The 17938-nt window shown below is 40.9% G+C and overlaps 1 protein-coding gene across 2 annotated transcripts in view; it reads right to left on the bottom strand.

Annotated features, from left to right (window-relative positions):
- LOC128643701 (lysosomal acid glucosylceramidase) overlaps nt 1–17938 on the bottom strand; it is a 160068-nt gene that overhangs the window by 17856 nt on the left and 124274 nt on the right. For both annotated transcript variants that reach the window (XM_053696530.1, XM_053696529.1), the window contains exon 8: nt 4435–4659. In XM_053696530.1, the coding sequence (XP_053552505.1) occupies nt 4435–4659 (225 nt within the window). The remainder of the gene's footprint in view (nt 1–4434; nt 4660–17938) is intronic.

The raw sequence follows: 17938 nt of genomic DNA, 5'->3' as shown, positions 1-17938 counted from the left end.
ATTTCAAAGCTCTTACCACATCCAAAGAATGTAATGATCTCTCCAAAGAATTCTTAGGATTAGGACACAAGGAAGGGACAACAATTTCTCTATTAATGTTGTTAGAATTCACAACCTTAGGTAGGAATTTAAATGAAGTCCGCAAAACCGCCTTATCCTGATGAAAAATCAGAAATGGAGATTCACAAGAGAGCAGATAATTCAGAAACTCTTCTAGCAGAAGAGATGGTAAAAAAAAATAACACTTTCCAAGAAAGTAGTTTAATGTCCAAAGAATGCATAGGCTCAAACGAAGGAGCCTGTAAAGCCTTCAAAACTAAATTAAGACTCCAAGGAGGAGAGATTGATTTAATGACAGGCTTGATATGAACCAAAGCCTGCACAAAACAATGAATATCATGAAGTTTAGCAATCTTTCTATGAAATAAAACAGAAAGAGCAGAGATTTGTCCTTTCAAGGAACTTGCAGACAAACCTTTATCCAAACCATCCTGAAGAAACTGTAAAATTCTAGGAATTCTAAAAGAATGCCAAGAGAATTTATGAGAAGAACACCATGAAATGTAAGTCTTCCAAACTCGATAATAAATCGTTCTAGAAACAGATTTACGAGCCTGCAACATAGTATTAATCACCGAGTCAGAGAACCCTCTATGACTAAGCCTTCAATCTCCATACCTTCAAATTTAATGATTTGAGATCCTGATGGAAAAACGGACCTTGAGATAGAAGATCTGACCTTAGTGGAAGTGGCCACTGGACATCCAAACAAGATCTGCATGATCTTGGAGATCACTCTTGGAAGGAGAACTAGAGGCGGGAAAATATAAGCAGGTTGATAACACCAAGGAAGTGTCAATGCATCCACTACTTCCGCCTGAGGATCCCTGGACCTGGACAGGTACCTGGGAAGTTTTTTGTTTAGATGAGATGCCATCAGATCTATTTCAGGGAGCCCCCACATCTGAACAATTTGAGTAAACACATCTAGGTGGAGAGACCATTCTCCCGGATGTAAAGTCTGACGACTGAGGTAATCCGCTTCCCAATTGTCTATACCTGGGATATGAACCACAGAAATTAGACAGGAGCTGGATTCCGCCAAAACAAGTATCCGAGATACTTCTTTCCTAGCTTGAGGAATGTGAGTCCCACCCCGATGATTGACATATGCTACAGTTGTGACATTGTCTGTCTGAAAACAAATGAACGGTTCTCTCTTCAACACATGTCAAAATTGAACAGCCCTGAGAATCGCACTGAGTTCCAAAATATTGATTGGTAATCTCGCCTCTTGAGATTTCCAAACTTTCACCAAATAGCTCCCCAACCTGAAAGACTCGCATCTGTTGTGATCACAGTCCAGGTTGGACAAACGAAAGAGGCCCCTAGAATTATACGATGGTGATCTAACCACCAAGTCAGAGAAAGTCGAACATTGAGATTTAAGGATATTAATTGTGATATCCTTGTATAATCCCTGCACCATTGGTTCAGCATACAAAGATGGAGAAGTCTCATATGAAAACCAGCAAAGGGGATCGCATCCGATGCTGCAGTAATGAGACCTAAAACTTCCATGCACATAGCTACTGAAGGGAATGACTGAGACTGAAGGTTCTGACAGGCTGCAACCAATTTCAAACGTCTCTTGTCTGTTAGAGACAAAGTCATAGACACTGAATCTACCTGGAAACCTAAAAAGGTTACCCTTATCTGAGAAATCAAATAACTTTTTGGTAAATTGATCCTCCAACCATGTCTTCGAAGAAACAACACTAGTTGATTTGTGTGAGATTCTGCAGAACGTAAAGACTGAGTGAGTACCAAGATATCGTCCAAATAAGGAAATACCGCAATACCCCGCTCTCTCATTACAGAGAGTAGGGCACCTAGAACCTTTGAAAAGATTCTTGGAGCTGTCGCTAGGCCAAAAGGAAGAGCAACAAATTGGTAATTCTTGTCTAGAAAAGAGAATCTCAGGGACTCATATAATTTTGGAATATACTATGAGTACTGGTTGTTTCTCTTTTAGTTAATAGGAATTTTTTATTACAATAGGAAATATATTAATGTCTTATTGCTGGTAACATAAAATAGAATAGGGAACAATTATGGTTACCATGAGGATTCCATATGTGCATATATGGTGATAGTGATTATGCTAGTAAGAAATGAATTTGTTTTTTGGATTCGACTTTAAAATTCAAGATTTACTTTAGCATTCCTTTCATGCTTGAATACATAAGCGAGCGGGTTATTTACTTCTCATATATGTATACATATACATCTATTATCTTCCAGTTAGAAGAGTGAATAACATGATTACCATGAGTTTATGTGGACATGGAGTGTACTTACTCTCTGTATACGATTTAAAGATATATTGTAGCATTCCCAGCACGCTGAAACACCTAATACAAGTGAGCGAGTTATTTACCTTTTGCACACACATACTATTATTATCTTTTGTTAGTGCAGCATATATAGTCTATATGACAATGGTATTGCACAGAAAAAAGTTTTTTTGCGATCTCTAATAAAAATACCCGATCGCTACCAGTAGATTTATTATTTTTGGACTAGGAGTGACGTATTTATACACCCCCCCAGCACAGCACTAAGGTATATAGCAAACCTATTGGAGAAAAAAAAGGGGGAGTGTGTATCTACACCCCCCCCCCAATACGTCCTTAAGGCATTACTTACACCTCCAGTAGAAATTAGGAGTTCTCTTAGGGGCGGGCCGCACCGCCGCTGTTTTTCTCCTATTTAAAGAACGATCCGCATCTTTTCCTCACATTATTCCGCTGACGAAGAAGGCTAGTATCTCTAAGACGCCTTTGAAACTCGTTAGAAAGCCATTTGGTGAGGTTCACGCTCCTTGGGCTATTACTTGATCCCATATATGGACTGTTATATATAAAGATTTTTCTATGCCTTCAGTGCTATGTGAATGGTTATATCACTGTTGCAATAGGTATTACTGATACCTCATATGTGGATTGAGGTTGCAAAGTGTAAGCAAGTTTTACCTATGTGCTTTTAACTAATAAATAGTAAGGGCGTCATGTGAAAAACAATATTGCACTATCTTGTATTTATTTTTATTTCCACATTTAAACCTGATGGGACCATAACACGCTTGAGAGGGAAAACAGAGAAGGGATCTATACCAGGAGACATTCAAAGAGCGGATCATCTTTCAGCTGGAGAGCCTACTACTTAACAATCTGTGTGGCACTTACCTCATTTTGATTGAGGTAGTTTTTAGTAAGTAGGAAGTTCTTCTATTACCACTGGTCTTTTGGGCACACCAACTTACCTGATCTTTGGATTCAATTTTTCTTCACTTGATAACTTTGAGACTGTTTTTACATATATTTCACTTTTGGGACTTTTGATGGTTCTTTTTACAGTGTGCTCAATCCCTTGAGTACTTATAGACTCAATGATATTTGTAATTGTATCATTGTACACAAATTTATTATTCTGAACTACTGAAAATCCTTTAATTGGAGGTTTATTTTGGTATTTGTTAATATTATATTGACACTACTGTAGTATGAGTAGGTGATAACTAGTTGGGAATACACAACTAGTGTGGCACCATACCTACTCAGATTTTATGATTTCAACATACGGAATTTTATGTTGTTTATGATATTGTACCTATATGTATTAATTGCCCTTCAATTTTAGACTGGGGGTAAGTCTTGACCTGCGCATGTGACCATTCTTTAAATATATATATATATATATACACACACATACACATCTGTACTTTTAAATGGACATTAAACAGTTTAAGATTGTAATATAAAATAATTAAATAGACACATAAAAGACAAAAAATTATCAGACAAGCTGCAAAGAAATTGAACTTTTGCTAACAAAATGACAATGGCTAGGAAGTCCTGATAGGTGAAGCTTGACTATTGAAACACAACTGCAGTAAAACAAGATGTTAAAGGGACATAAACCCCAAAATGTTTCATGATACAGCATAACATTTGAAGTCGATTTACTTCTATTTTCAATGTGTCTTTATTCTCTTGGCATCCTTTTTTGAAAAGCAGAAAGATAAGCTGAGGAATGTGCATGTGTCTGCAACACTATATGGCCACAGTGTTATACATTAGCAAGAGCACTAGATTGCAGCACTTTTTCCTGCAATGCAGTGCTCCACACAAGTGCATGTTATCTAAATCTCTTCCATAAAGAGCAACTTAACAAAGCAATGTTGATAATAGAAGCAAATTGAAAAAAATAATAATAATTGTATGCTCTGTTTGAATCATGAAATAAAAATGCTGTGTTTTATGTCCCTTTAATGCATTAAACAGGTCACACTTACCTAGTATACAAATGTATTGCATGACTATTGAAGGCTCTTGTAATTACAAGGTGTAACATAGGCCGACAAGCTCTTACCTCTATGATCCTATGGCTGTACTGGTTTCCCCTATCCCAGCAGCCTAAACGTACTCCCTTGTCCCATGGTAAGAACCCTGTGCAGGCTTCTGTGGTTAACAGAAAGTAATCTGGGTAAAGCTGGTGAGTAAGCCCCAGTGTGACATCAGCTGGTGCAATGGCATCCAGGTACCAGTGGGTAGCAATGCCGTGTATATAGCGTGCAGCCTGAAGATCAGACAATATCTGCAGCAGAAACAAATGAGAACAGTATTGAGGGAATATAAACACATAATCAGCTGACTTACAGTACAAAGTATTACAACAAGAGGGAAATCAAGAAATCACACAGACTTACATAGCTCCCTCATATTAAGTTGTTATATGTGTATACATGCAAATTCAATATTAAACTTCTCTTAGGTTTTGTGTAAAATTGTGTTTGTCCCATGCTCCCTAGAAGGCCAAAAAGCTAATTCTGTAACCTGCAAATCAGATAGTTGGTTTAGGCAATTTGCAGCATTTAGATTTTTTATTTTTTTTTGGGGATCTCTCTAGGAAGATTGAAGCAAAGCACAGTTTACTTGTTTTTTTACACAAAAGCCAGGAGGTTTTAAAGTCAGTGTTTTGTTTGTTGTATATAGAACATGGTACTTTAAAGGGGCATTAAACAGCTGGGTAGAACTACAGTAGGATTGTTACTACTTACTATGCTATTGTTTTTCCTCCTGTACCTGTAGCTCTCTTTAAAGCTGTTCTCTTACTTTGTCCCACTACAGAAGCCAGTTGGTAAAACTCTGCCTCTTTTTACCAGGTGCCACCATCTTGGTACGTATGTACTGTTGAATCCTGTGTCAGAAGCAGTGCACAGTCATAGATCAGTGATGTTATCAGCTTTTTGACAACTGTACTTTGCACTTTGGATTAGCTCACACAATAGAAAGCAGAAGAGTTACACGTTTGTTTGTTTTTTGTGTGAATAATAATAATAATAATAATAATAATGAGAAATGCAGGAATACAAAAAATGTACAAATTCCACTCAGTGTTGTGCACGCTAAACTGAACGTGATACAACTTATCAACAGTATCACTAATCTATGAATGTGCTCCACTTTAAATGTAGCCACCAATCAGGAAGCGCTACCCAGGGTTCTGAACAAAAAATGGTCTGGCTCTTAAGCTTACATTCCTGCTTTTTCAAATAAAGATGCCAAGAGAATAAAGAAAAAAATTATAATAGGAGTAAATAGAAAGTTGGTTAAAATTGAATGCTCTATCTGAATCATGCAAGAACATTTTTTGGTTCATATCCCTCTATCTGTTTCAAAAGATAGATAATCCCTTCATAACCAACACGGTTAAATAAATATACTTTTTACCTCTGATTACCTTGTATCTAAGCCTCTTGACAGCCCCCTGATCACATGGCGATTTATTTATTATCTATTGACCTGGATTTTAGCCGATTAGTGCAGTGTCATCCACAACTCCACTGGAGAGAGCACAATGTTATCTATTTAGCCCACATGGATTAGCAGTCTCTTGTTGTGAAAAGGTAATAAAAAAAGCATGTAATAAGAAGAGGCTATCTGTAATGGCTTAGTTACAGGAAGAAATTTTGAGGTTTAAATTTATAAAGAATATGAATATAAAATTGTTGATTGTGCAAAGCTGGGGAATGGGTAGTAAAGCCTCAACTCCACTTGAGCTGAAAGTTGCTCAAGTGGAGTCCTCCCACAACCACTTAAAGGGACACTAAAGTAAAAATAAAGTTTTATGATTCAGAAAGAGCAGTTTTAAAGACATTTTCAAATTTACTTCCATTATCAAATGTAATAGTCTTTTTATATTTACACTTTCAGGGGAACAAGATCCTACTGTGCATGTGCACAAGCTCACAGGCTAAACGTATACTAGTCTGATTCGCTGATGTCTGTCACATGATACAGGGGGCCGGAAAATGGGATAATAAAAAAAAAAATGTATGTGTACCCGATAAATGTATTTCTTTACGGATATGGATAGTCCACTACGTCATCAATTACTAGTGGGAATATCACTCCTGGCCAGCAGGAGGAGGCAAAGAGCACCAAAGCAAAGCTGTTAAGTATCACTCTCTTACCCATAATCCCCAGTCATTCGACCGAAGGGAAATGGAAAAAGGAACAACACAGAGGTGTAGAGGTGCCTGAGATATAGTCAAAAATAACTGTCTTAAATTAAGGGTGGGGGACTCTCCATATCCGGAAAGAAAGAAATTTATCAGGTAAGCATCAATTTTTTTTTCTTTCCTAAGATATGGAGAGTCCATGACGTCATCAATTACTAGTGGGAACCAATACCCAAGCTAGAGGACACAGATGACTAGGGAAGGATAACAAGACAGGCAGACCAAAACAGAAGGCACCACCGCTTGAAGAACCTTTCTCCCAAAAAAAGCCTCGGCTCGAGGCAAAAGTATCAAATTTGTAAAATGCCTTGCAAATCTGTTCCACAGAAGCTTCATTTTTGAAAGCCCAAGAAAAGAGACAGCCCTCGTGGAATGAGCCGTAATTCTCTCAGGAGGCTGCTGACCAGCAGTCTCATAAGCAAAACTAATCATACTTCTCAAGCAGAGAGAAAGAAGTAGCAGTAGCTTTCTGACCTTTACGCTTTCCAGAGAAACAAACATGGCAGAGGACTGGCGAAAATCCTTAGTCGCCTGTAGGTAGAATTTTAGAGTACACACAACATCCAAGTTTTGTAACAAACATTCCTTATGAGAAGAAGGATTAGGACATAGAGAAGGAACAACAATTTCCTGATTAATATTTCTATCTGAAACCACTTTAGGGAGAAATCCCACTTTAGTACGAAGAACCGCCTTACCAGCATGAAAAATAAGGTAAGGTCAATCATACTGCAAAGCAGAGTGTTCCGAGACTCTCTGAGCAGAAGAAACAAAACCTTCCAAGATAACAACTTAATATCTATGGAATGCAATGGCTCAAACATAGCCTGCTGCAAAACTTTAAGAACAAGGTTAAGGCTCCAAGGAGGAGTAACAGGTTTAAACACAGTCCTGATTCTGACCAGGGCCTGACAAAAGGATTGAACATCTGGCACATTCGCCAGACGCTTGTGCAACAAAATAGATAATGCAGAAATCTGACCCTTCAGAGAACTGACTGACAATCCTTTCTCCAGACCTTCCTGGAGAAAAGACAAAATTCTAGGAATCCTGACCCTACTACAAAAGTAGCCCTTGGATTTGCACCAATAAAGGTATCTATGCCATACCTTATGGTAAATCTTTCTAGTAACAGGCTTGCGAGCCTGGCCTGAATCATGGTCTCAATGACCGACTAAGAAAAACCATGCTTAGACAGAACTAAGAGTTCAATCTCCAAGCAGTCAGCTTCAGAGAAACGAGATTTGGATGAAGGAATGGACCCTGAGTTAGAAGGCCCTTCCTCAGAGACAGCCTCCAAGGTGGAAAAGATGACATTCTTACTAGGTCTGCATACCAGATTCTTCGAGGCCATGCAGGAGCTATTAGAATTACCGACGCTCTCTCCTGTTTGATACAAGCAAAATCTCATCAAAGGAGCGCAAACTGAGGAAACAGGTATGCTAGATCGAAATCCCAATGAACTACCAGCGCATCTATCAGGGCGGTCTGCGGATCTCTCGACCTTGAACCGTACCTTGGAAGCTTGGCATTCTGCTGAGACACCATCAGATCCAACTCCGGCACCCCCCATTTGAGGGTTAACCTGAAGAACACCTTCGGATGGAGAGCCCACTCCCCAGGATGAAATGTCTGTCTGCTCAGGAAGTCCGCTTCCCAGTTGTCCACACCTGGATTGTGGATGGCAGAAAGACAGCAATTGTGAGCTTCCACCCACTGAACAACCCAAGCCACCTCCTTCATGGCTAAGGAACTCCGAGTTCCTCCCTGGTGGTTGATGTAAGCCACTGAGGTGATATTGTCCAACTGGAACCTGATAAACCGGGCTAAGGACAACTGAGGCCAAGCCATCAGAGCATTGTAAATTGCTCTCAACTCCAAGATATTTATGGGGAGAGCAGACTCCTCCCAAGTCCATAGTCCCTGCGCCTTTAAAGAGATCCAGACTGCTCCCAAGCCCAGCAGGCTGGCGTCTGTGGTAACAATCACCCAGGAAGGTCTCTGAAAGCATGTGCCCCGAGACAGATGCTACTGAGAAAGCCACCACGGAACAGAGTCTCTTGTCGACTGATCTAGATCTATCCTCAGACATATCCGAATGATCCCCGTTCCATTGTCTGAGCATGCATAACTGCCGAGCTCTCAAATGGAATCGAGCAAAGGGAATGATGTCCATGGAAGCGACCATCAGACCAATTACCTCCATATATTGAGCCACTGATGGCCGAACAGTAGACTGCAGAGAGAGGCAAGAGGAAAGAATTTTGGATTTTCTGACCTCTGTAGAAATGCAAATCTCAGGAAATTGTGATGATCCCTGTGGATGGGAACATGAAGATACGCATCCTTCAGGTCTATGGTCGTCATGAACTGACCCTCTTGGACCAAGGGAAGAATGGAACAAATGGTTTCCATTTTGAAGGGCTGCACCCTGAGAACGTTGTTGAGACACTTTAGGTCTAGAATAGGATGAAAAGTTCCCTCTTTTTTGGGAACCACAAACAGATTTGAATAGAATCCTAGACCCTGTTCCCTTACAGGAACTGGAACTATCACTCCCAGGGAATTAAGGTCCCAAACCCAATTCAAGAATGACTCTCTTTTTATCTGGTCTGCAGATAATCTTGAGAGGTGGAACCTGCCTCTGGGAGGAAAAGTCTTGAATTCTAGTTTGTAACCCTGAGGTACTATGTCCACAGCCCAGGGATCTGGGACATCTCATATCCATGCTTGATAAAACAGAGAAAATCTGCCCCCCACTTGATCTGATCCCGGATAGGGGGAAAACCCTTCATGCTGATTTAGACTTAGCTGTGGGTTTCTTAGATTGCTTCCTCTTGTTCCAAAACTGATTGGGTTTCCAAGAAGACTTGGACTTGAGAAAATTTTAAATCAGGGTCAGTCTATAGGAATAATAGCAGAAAGGAAAATAATGTGCCTATATTCTATTTCCTACCTAAGCTACATAAAAATGCTACTCATCCTCCGGGCAGGCCTATCATTTCTGGAGTGGGTTCACTTTTGGAGCCCACTTCAGAACTGATAGATATTTTTTTACAACCTCTAGTGGCACAGTTGACCAGTTATATTAGGGACTCTACACAGGTTCTTAGTACCCTACAAACTATCAAATGGAAGTCTACATATAGATTCATTACAGTGGGTGTTGCTTCACTATACACCTCCATCCCACACCAGGCAGGCCTAACCTCCATCTTTAATATTTTGAACAGAATGTCTGGTTACTCAGAGGATCTTAAACATTTTATAATTTGTACTTTGGATTTTTTGTTAACCCATAATTATTTTTTGTTTGGGGGGTCTTACTATCTGCAGAGACGTGGAACAGCTATGGGGGCGAAGTTCGCCCCCTCCTATGCCAATCTCTATATGGGATGGTGGGAGCTGCTCCACGTCTATGCAGATAAGTAACCCCTTGAAGGATCATATAATTTATTTCGGCCGCTAAATTGATGACCTGCTTCTGGTGTGGGATGGAGATGAAATGTCGGCATCCGCTTTTGTTGAGTATTTGAATTGTAACGATTTCAACTTGAGTTTTGTTGGATGTCAGAATCCAGAAAGGATTGAGTTTCTGGATATTGAAATATTCATTGAAGGTGGTCTGATTGTAACAGATCTACATAGGAAAACAACAAGTGGCAATACCATTCTTAATTATAAATCCTGTCACCCACAACATGTACTCAAGGCTATTCCGAAGGGTCAATTCATTAGGGCAAAGAGAATTTGCTCTAATGAAACCCTGTACAAAAAACAAAGTGAGGATTTGTGTAATAGACTTCAGGATAGGGGTTATAATAATCAATTATTGTTAAACACTAAACAAGTTGTAGACAGCATGCCACGCGAGTCTTTATTACAATACAAAAATGGAAGAAATAGGTCTTTTAGTAAGCAAAGCACGTGGAACAAAGTTGTTTTTAGTACACCCTATAGTCTAGAGTATAAAAAGATTTGTGACATTGTGCGAGAAAGCCTTCCAATCCTACAGACTGACCCTATTTTAGAGAAGGTTATCACTTGTGGAGTTAAATTTGTATCTAGAAAGGCTAAAAGTATTAAAAATTATGTATCCCCTTCTTTTTTGCCAGAAGTAAGAAAAGATACTTGGTTACCAACCATACCTGGCTGTTTTAAATGTAGCGGTACCAGATGCATAACTTGTGATCATATCACAGAAGGAAATATTTTCCAATCACAGAGTACAGGGAAACAATACACAATTAGGTATAATCTAAATTGTAATTCAACACATATAGTGTACCTCATGACATGTAAAAGCTGCCACATTCAATACTTAGGTAAAACTAAAAGAAGGTTGAGAGACAGGGTATTAGAGCATATTGGGACATTAATGACCCTGATATATTTACCTCAGTGGCCTCACATTTTAAATTTGAACACCAGGGAGATTCCTCCTTAGCTTTTTTTCAGGCTGTTGACCATGTCCCTTTCTCTAAAAGAGGGGGGGACTGGGAATATCAGCTGAGTAAAAAAGAGGTCAGATGGATTTTCAATATGAATTCCAGGGTACCATTTGGCTTAAATATTGAGGCAGATGTTAATTTGTTTGTATAATACACCTTATCCTGTTCCTTTAAATAATGAGTCAGTGTATTGTACATTATTTCATCCCTATTGAAGCATACTGTGTATGGATTAGAGGTATCCCCCTTCTTTATACTCACAATGTGTCTTTTATAACACAAAATATTCATATTATATCTTTACTGTAAATTGTCTTTACATTTTAAACATACTAAATTCCTGTATTAATTCTGTCATTTGCAGCCTGTACATGAGGGGTTAAAAACATAATTTATGCTTACCTGATAAATTCCTTTCTTCTGTAGTGTGATCAGTCCACGGGTCATCATTACTTCTGGGATATTACTCCTCCCCAACAGGAAGTGCAAGAGGATTCACCCAGCAGAGCTGCATATAGCTCCTCCCCTCTACGTCACTCCCAGTCATTCGACCAAGGACCAACGAGAAAGGAAAAGCCAAGGGTGAAGTGGTGACTGGAGTATAAATTAAAAAATATTTACCTGCCTTAAAAACAGGGCGGGCCGTGGACTGATCACACTACAGAAGAAAGGAATTTATCAGGTAAGCATAAATTATGTTTTCTTCTGTTAAGTGTGATCAGTCCACGGGTCATCATTACTTCTGGGATACCAATACCAAAGCAAAAGTACACGGATGACGGGAGGGATAGGCAGGCTCTTTATACAGAAGGAACCACTGCCTGAAGAACCTTTCTCCCAAAAATAGCCTCCGATGAAGCAAAAGTGTCAAATTTGTAAAATTTGGAAAAAGTATGAAGCGAAGACCAAGTTGCAGCCTTGCAAATCTGTTCAACAGAGGCCTCATTCTTGAAGGCCCAAGTGGAAGCCACAGCTCTAGTAGAATGAGCTGTAATTCTTTCAGGAGGCTGCTGTCCAGCAGTCTCATAAGCTAAACGAATTATGCTACGAAGCCAAAAAGAAAGAGAGGTAGCGGAAGCTTTTTGACCTCTCCTCTGCCCAGAGTAAATGACAAACAGAGAAGACGTTTGTCGAAATTCCTTAGTTGCCTGTAAGTAAAATTTTAGAGCACGGACTACATCCAGGTTGTGCAGTAGACGTTCCTTCTTTGAAGAAGGATTTGGGCATAAAGAAGGAACAACAATCTCTTGATTGATATTCCTGTTAGTAACTACCTTAGGTAAGAACCCAGGTTTAGTACGCAGGACTACCTTATCCGAATGAAAAATCAAATAAGGAGAATCACAATGTAAGGCTGATAATTCAGATACCCTTCGAGCCGAGGAAATAGCCATTAAAAATAGAACTTTCCAAGATAACAACTTTATATCAATGGAATGAAGGGGTTCAAACGGAACGCCCTGTAAAACATTAAGAACAAGGTTTAAACTCCATGGTGGAGCAACAGTTTTAAACACAGGCTTAATCCTGGCCAAAGCCTGACAAAAAGCCTGGACGTCAGGAACTTCTGACAGACGTTTGTGTAACAGAATGGACAGAGCTGAGATCTGTCCCTTTAATGAACTAGCAGATAAACCCTTTTCTAAACCTTCTTGTAGAAAAGACAATATCCTAGGAATCCTAACCTTACTCCAAGAGTAACCTTTGGATTCACACCAATATAGGTATTTACGCCATATCTTATGGTAAATCTTTCTGGTAACAGGTTTCCTAGCCTGTATTAAGGTATCAATAACTGACTCAGAAAACCCACGTCTTGATAAAATCAAGCGTTCAATTTCCAAGCAGTCAGCTTCAGAGAAGTTAGATTTTGATGTTTGAAGGGACCCTGTATCAGAAGGTCCTGTTTCAGAGGTAGAGACCAAGGTGGACAGGATGACATGTCCACCAGGTCTGCATACCAAGTCCTGCGTGGCCACGCAGGTGCTATTAGAATCACTGATGCTCTCTCTTGTTTGATTCTGGCAATCAATCGAGGAAGCAACGGGAAGGGTGGAAACACGTAAGCCATCCTGAAGTCCCAAGGTGCTGTCAGAGCATCTATCAGGACTGCTCCTGGATCCCTGGATCTGGACCCGTAACGAGGAAGCTTGGCGTTCTGTCGAGACGCCATGAGATCTCTCTCTGGTTTGCCCCAACGTCGAAGTATTTGGGCAAAGACCTCCGGATGAAGTTCCCACTCCCCCGGATGAAAAGTCTGACGACTTAAGAAATCCGCCTCCCAGTTCTCCACTCCCGGGATGTGGATTGCTGACAGGTGGCAAGAGTGAGACTCTGCCCAGCGAATTATCTTTGATACTTCCATCATAGCTAGGGAGCTTCTTGTCCCTCCCTGATGGTTGATGTAAGCTACAGTCGTGATGTTGTCCGACTGAAACCTGATGAACCCCCGAGTTGTCAACTGGGGCCAAGCCAGGAGGGCATTGAGAACTGCTCTCAATTCCAGAATGTTTATTGGCAGGAGACTCTCCTCCTGACTCCATTGTCCCTGAGCCTTCAGAGAATTCCAGACGGCACCCCAACCTAGAAGGCTGGCGTCTGTTGTTACAATTGTCCAGTCTGGTCTGCTGAATGGCATCCCCCTGTACAGATGTGGCCGAGAAAGCCACCATAGAAGAGAATTTCTGGTCTCTTGATCCAGATTCAGAGAAGGGGATAAGTCTGAGTAATCCCCATTCCACTGACTTAGCATGCACAGTTGCAGTGGTCTGAGGTGTAAGCGTGCAAAGGGTACTATGTCCATTGCCGCTACCATTAAGCCGATTACCTCCATGCATTGAGCCACTGACGGGTGTTGAATGGAATGAAGGGTGCGGCAAGCACTTTGAAGTCTTGTTAGCCTGTCCTCTGTCAGGTAAATCTTCATTTCTACAGAATCTATAAGAGTCCCCAGGAAGGGAACTCTTGTGAGTGGAACGAGTGAACTTTTCTTTTCGTTCACCTTCCATCCATGTGACCTTAGAAATGCCAGCACTAACTCTGTATGAGACTTGGCAGTTTGAAAGCTTGAAGCTTGTATCAGAATGTCGTCTAGGTATGGAGCTACCGAGATTCCCCGCGGTCTTAGTACCGCCAGAAGAGCACCCAGAACCTTTGTGAAGATTCTTGGAGCTGTAGCCAATCCGAATGGAAGAGCCACAAACTGGTAATGCCTGTCTAGGAAGGCAAACCTTAGGTACCGATAATGATCTTTGTGAATCGGTATGTGAAGGTAAGCATCTTTTAAATCTACAGTGGTCATGTACTGACCCTCTTGGATCATAGGTAAAATTGTCCGAATAGTCTCCATCTTGAACGATGGAACTCTTAGGAATTTGTTTAGGATCTTTAAGTCCAGGATTGGTCTGAAAGTTCCCTCTTTTTTGGGAACCACAAACAGATTTGAGTAAAACCCCTGTCCCTGTTCCGATCGTGGAACTGGATGGATTACTCCCATTAACAAGAGCTCTTGTACGCAGCGTAGAAACGCCTCTTTCTTTGTCTGGATTGTTGACAATCTTGACAGATGAAATCTCTCTCTTGGAGGAGAGTATTTGAAGTCCAGAAGGTATCCCTGAGATATTATCTCTAGCGCCCAGGGATCCTGAACATCTCTTGCCCAAGCCTGGGCGAAGAGAGAAAGTCTGCCCCCCACTAGATCCGATCCCGGATCGGGGGCCCTCAATTCATGCTGTTTTAGGGGCAGCAGCAGGTTTCCTAGTCTGCTTGCCCTTGTTCCAGGACTGGTTAGGTTTCCAGCCTTGTCTGTAGCGAGCAACAGCTCCTTCCTGTTTTGGTGCAGAGGAAGTTGATGCTGCTCCTGCTTTGAAATTACGAAAGGAACGAAAATTAGACTGTCTAGTCTTGGCTTTGGCTTTGTCCTGAGGTAGGGCATGGCCTTTACCTCCTGTAATGTCAGCGATAATCTCTTTCAACCCGGGCCCGAATAAGGTCTGCCCTTTGAAAGGTATATTAAGCAATTTAGACTTAGAAGTAACATCAGCTGACCAGGATTTTAGCCACAGCGCCCTGCGTGCCTGAATGGCGAATCCTGAATTCTTCGCCGTAAGTTTAGTAAGATGTACTACGGCCTCCGAAATGAATGAATTAGCTAGTTTAAGGACTCTAAGCCTGTCCGTAATGTCGTCCAGAGTAGCTGAACCAATGTTCTCTTCCAGAGACTCAATCCAGAATGCCGCTGCAGCCGTGATCGGCGCAATGCATGCAAGGGGTTGCAATATAAAACCTTGTTGAACAAACATTTTCTTAAGGTAACCCTCTAACTTTTTATCCATTGGATCTGAAAAAGCACAGCTATCCTCCACCGGGATAGTGGTACGCTTAGCTAAGGTAGAAACTGCTCCCTCCACCTTAGGGACCGTTTGCCATAAGTCCCTTGTGGTGGCGTCTATTGGAAACATTTTTTTAAATATCGGAGGGGGTGAGAACGGCACACCGGGTCTATCCCACTCCTTAGTAACAATTTCAGTAAGTCTCTTAGGTATAGGAAAAACCTCAGTACTCGTCGGTACCGCAAAATATTTATCCAACCTACACATTTTCTCTGGTATTGCAACTGTGTTACAATCATTCAGAGCCGCTAACACCTCCCCTAGTAATACACGGAGGTTTTCCAGTTTAAATTTAAAATTTGAAATATCTGAATCCAGTCTGTTTGGATCAGAACCGTCACCCACAGAATGAAGTTCTCCGTCCTCATGTTCTGCCACCTGTGACGCAGTGTCTGACATGGCCCTAATATTATCAGCGCACTCTGTTCTCACCCCAGAGTGATCACGCTTACCTCTTAGTTCTGGTAATTTAGCCAAAACCTCAGTCATAACAGTAGCCATATCCTGTAATGTGATTTGTAATGGCCGCCCAGATGTACTCGGCGCTACAATATCACGCACCTCCCTCTGAGCGGGAGATGTAGGTACTGACACGTGAGGCGAGTTAGTCGGCATAACTCTCCCCTCGTTGTTTGGTGAAATTTGTTCAATTTGTACAGATTGACTTTTATTTAAAGTAGCATCAATACAGTTAGTACATAAATTTCTATTGGGCTCCACTTTGGCATTGCAACAAATGACACAGGTATCATCCTCTGAATCAGACATGTTTAACACACTAGCAAATAAACTTGCAACTTGGAAATACAATTCAATTAGAATAATATTAAAACGTACTGTGCCTTTAAGAAGCACAGAAGATCTATGACAGTTGAAAATTAATAAATTGAAACAGTTATAGCCTCAATCCTTGTAAACAACACAACTTTAGCAAAGGTTTAATCCCATTAGCAAAGATAACAAATTCTGAAAGCAGGAAACAAATTACAGAATAAACGTTTTTTTATCTCAGTCAAACTATAATTCTCACAGCTCTGCTGAGAGAAATTACCTCCCTCAAAATAAGTTTTGAAGACCCCTGAGCTCTGTAGAGATGAACCGGATCATGCAGGGAATACAATGAGTTGCTGACTGAAATATTTGATGCGTAGTAAAAGCGCCAAAAAACGGCCCCTCCCCCTCACACACAGCAGTGAGGGAGAACAGAAACTGTCAGAAAACAGATTAAGCAACTGCCAAGTGGAAAAATAGTGCCCAAACATTTATTCACTCAGTACCTCAGCAAATGAAAACGATTTTACATTCCAGCAAAAACGTTAAACATAATCTCTAGTTATTAAACAGCTTTATGTATTTCTTACAGTGTAATTCTAGTGAAGTACCATTCCCCAGAATACTGAAGTGTAAAGTATACATACATGACATTATATCGGTATGGCAGGATTTTCTCATCAATTCCATTGTCAGAAAATAAAAACTGCTACATACCTCTATGCAGATTCATCTGCCCGCTGTCCCCTGATCTGAAGTTTACCTCTCCTCAGATGGCCGAGAAACAGCAATATGATCTTAACTACTCCGGCTAAAATCATAACAAAAACTCTGGTAGATTCTTCTTCAAACTCTGCCAGAGAGATAATAACACACTCCGGTGCTATTTTAAAATAACAAACTTTTGATTGAAGATATAAAACTAAGTATAATCACCATAGTCCTCTCACACATCCTATCTAGTCGTTGGGTGCAAGAGAATGACTGGGAGTGACGTAGAGGGGAGGAGCTATATGCAGCTCTGCTGGGTGAATCCTCTTGCACTTCCTGTTGGGGAGGAGTAATATCCCAGAAGTAATGATGACCCGTGGACTGATCACACCTAACAGAAGAAATCTAGTTTAGTTTTACTAATGTTACACAGGTGTTTAATCGATCATTATTCCCTCTATATAGGCTTACAGGCTAGTAGTCATTTTCAAGCAGTGAACAAGTGAGGAAGTCCCTCACGAAACGCGTATGTTTGTTACTGTTCTGTAACCACTCGGACCTGTTCCGCTTGGTGCTTTTTTTCTGTATGCCCTCTTGATTTTTAGCACTACATGTACCTTTGAAATAAACCCGCATTTGCATCTTACCTTTATCCTCTAAGTTGGATTTATTTCGGATGGTTAGCCGGATACTCTTCAGTATCTCTCTGACGTCATCGGACTGGGACGTCTGGATCTGGCTCCTGTCTGCATCCGTAGGAATGGGAACAGTACACACGCTGAAGACGCGCTGGATGGATCGCTGAAGAAAGCCGTCCTACACACTGCCTGGGGGTAAGCACTGCTTGCTTTGTTTGTATCCTATATAGACTGTGTCCTTTTGCGGTAGCTCAACGGGCAGTCAATAGGCCAGTTCAGAGGCCAGGGCTAATATTTACTGGGCGACCCAGCGTTGGTTATTGTGCGGTGCTGAAGATACATTCCTCTATATTGTAACAGAGTCATATCAGGAATGTTGCATAATTGGGA

Source organism: Bombina bombina, unplaced genomic scaffold (assembly GCF_027579735.1).
Source record: "Bombina bombina isolate aBomBom1 unplaced genomic scaffold, aBomBom1.pri scaffold_578, whole genome shotgun sequence".
NCBI lineage: Eukaryota > Metazoa > Chordata > Amphibia > Anura > Bombinatoridae > Bombina > Bombina bombina.
This window is presented reverse-complemented; position numbering and strand designations above follow the sequence as displayed.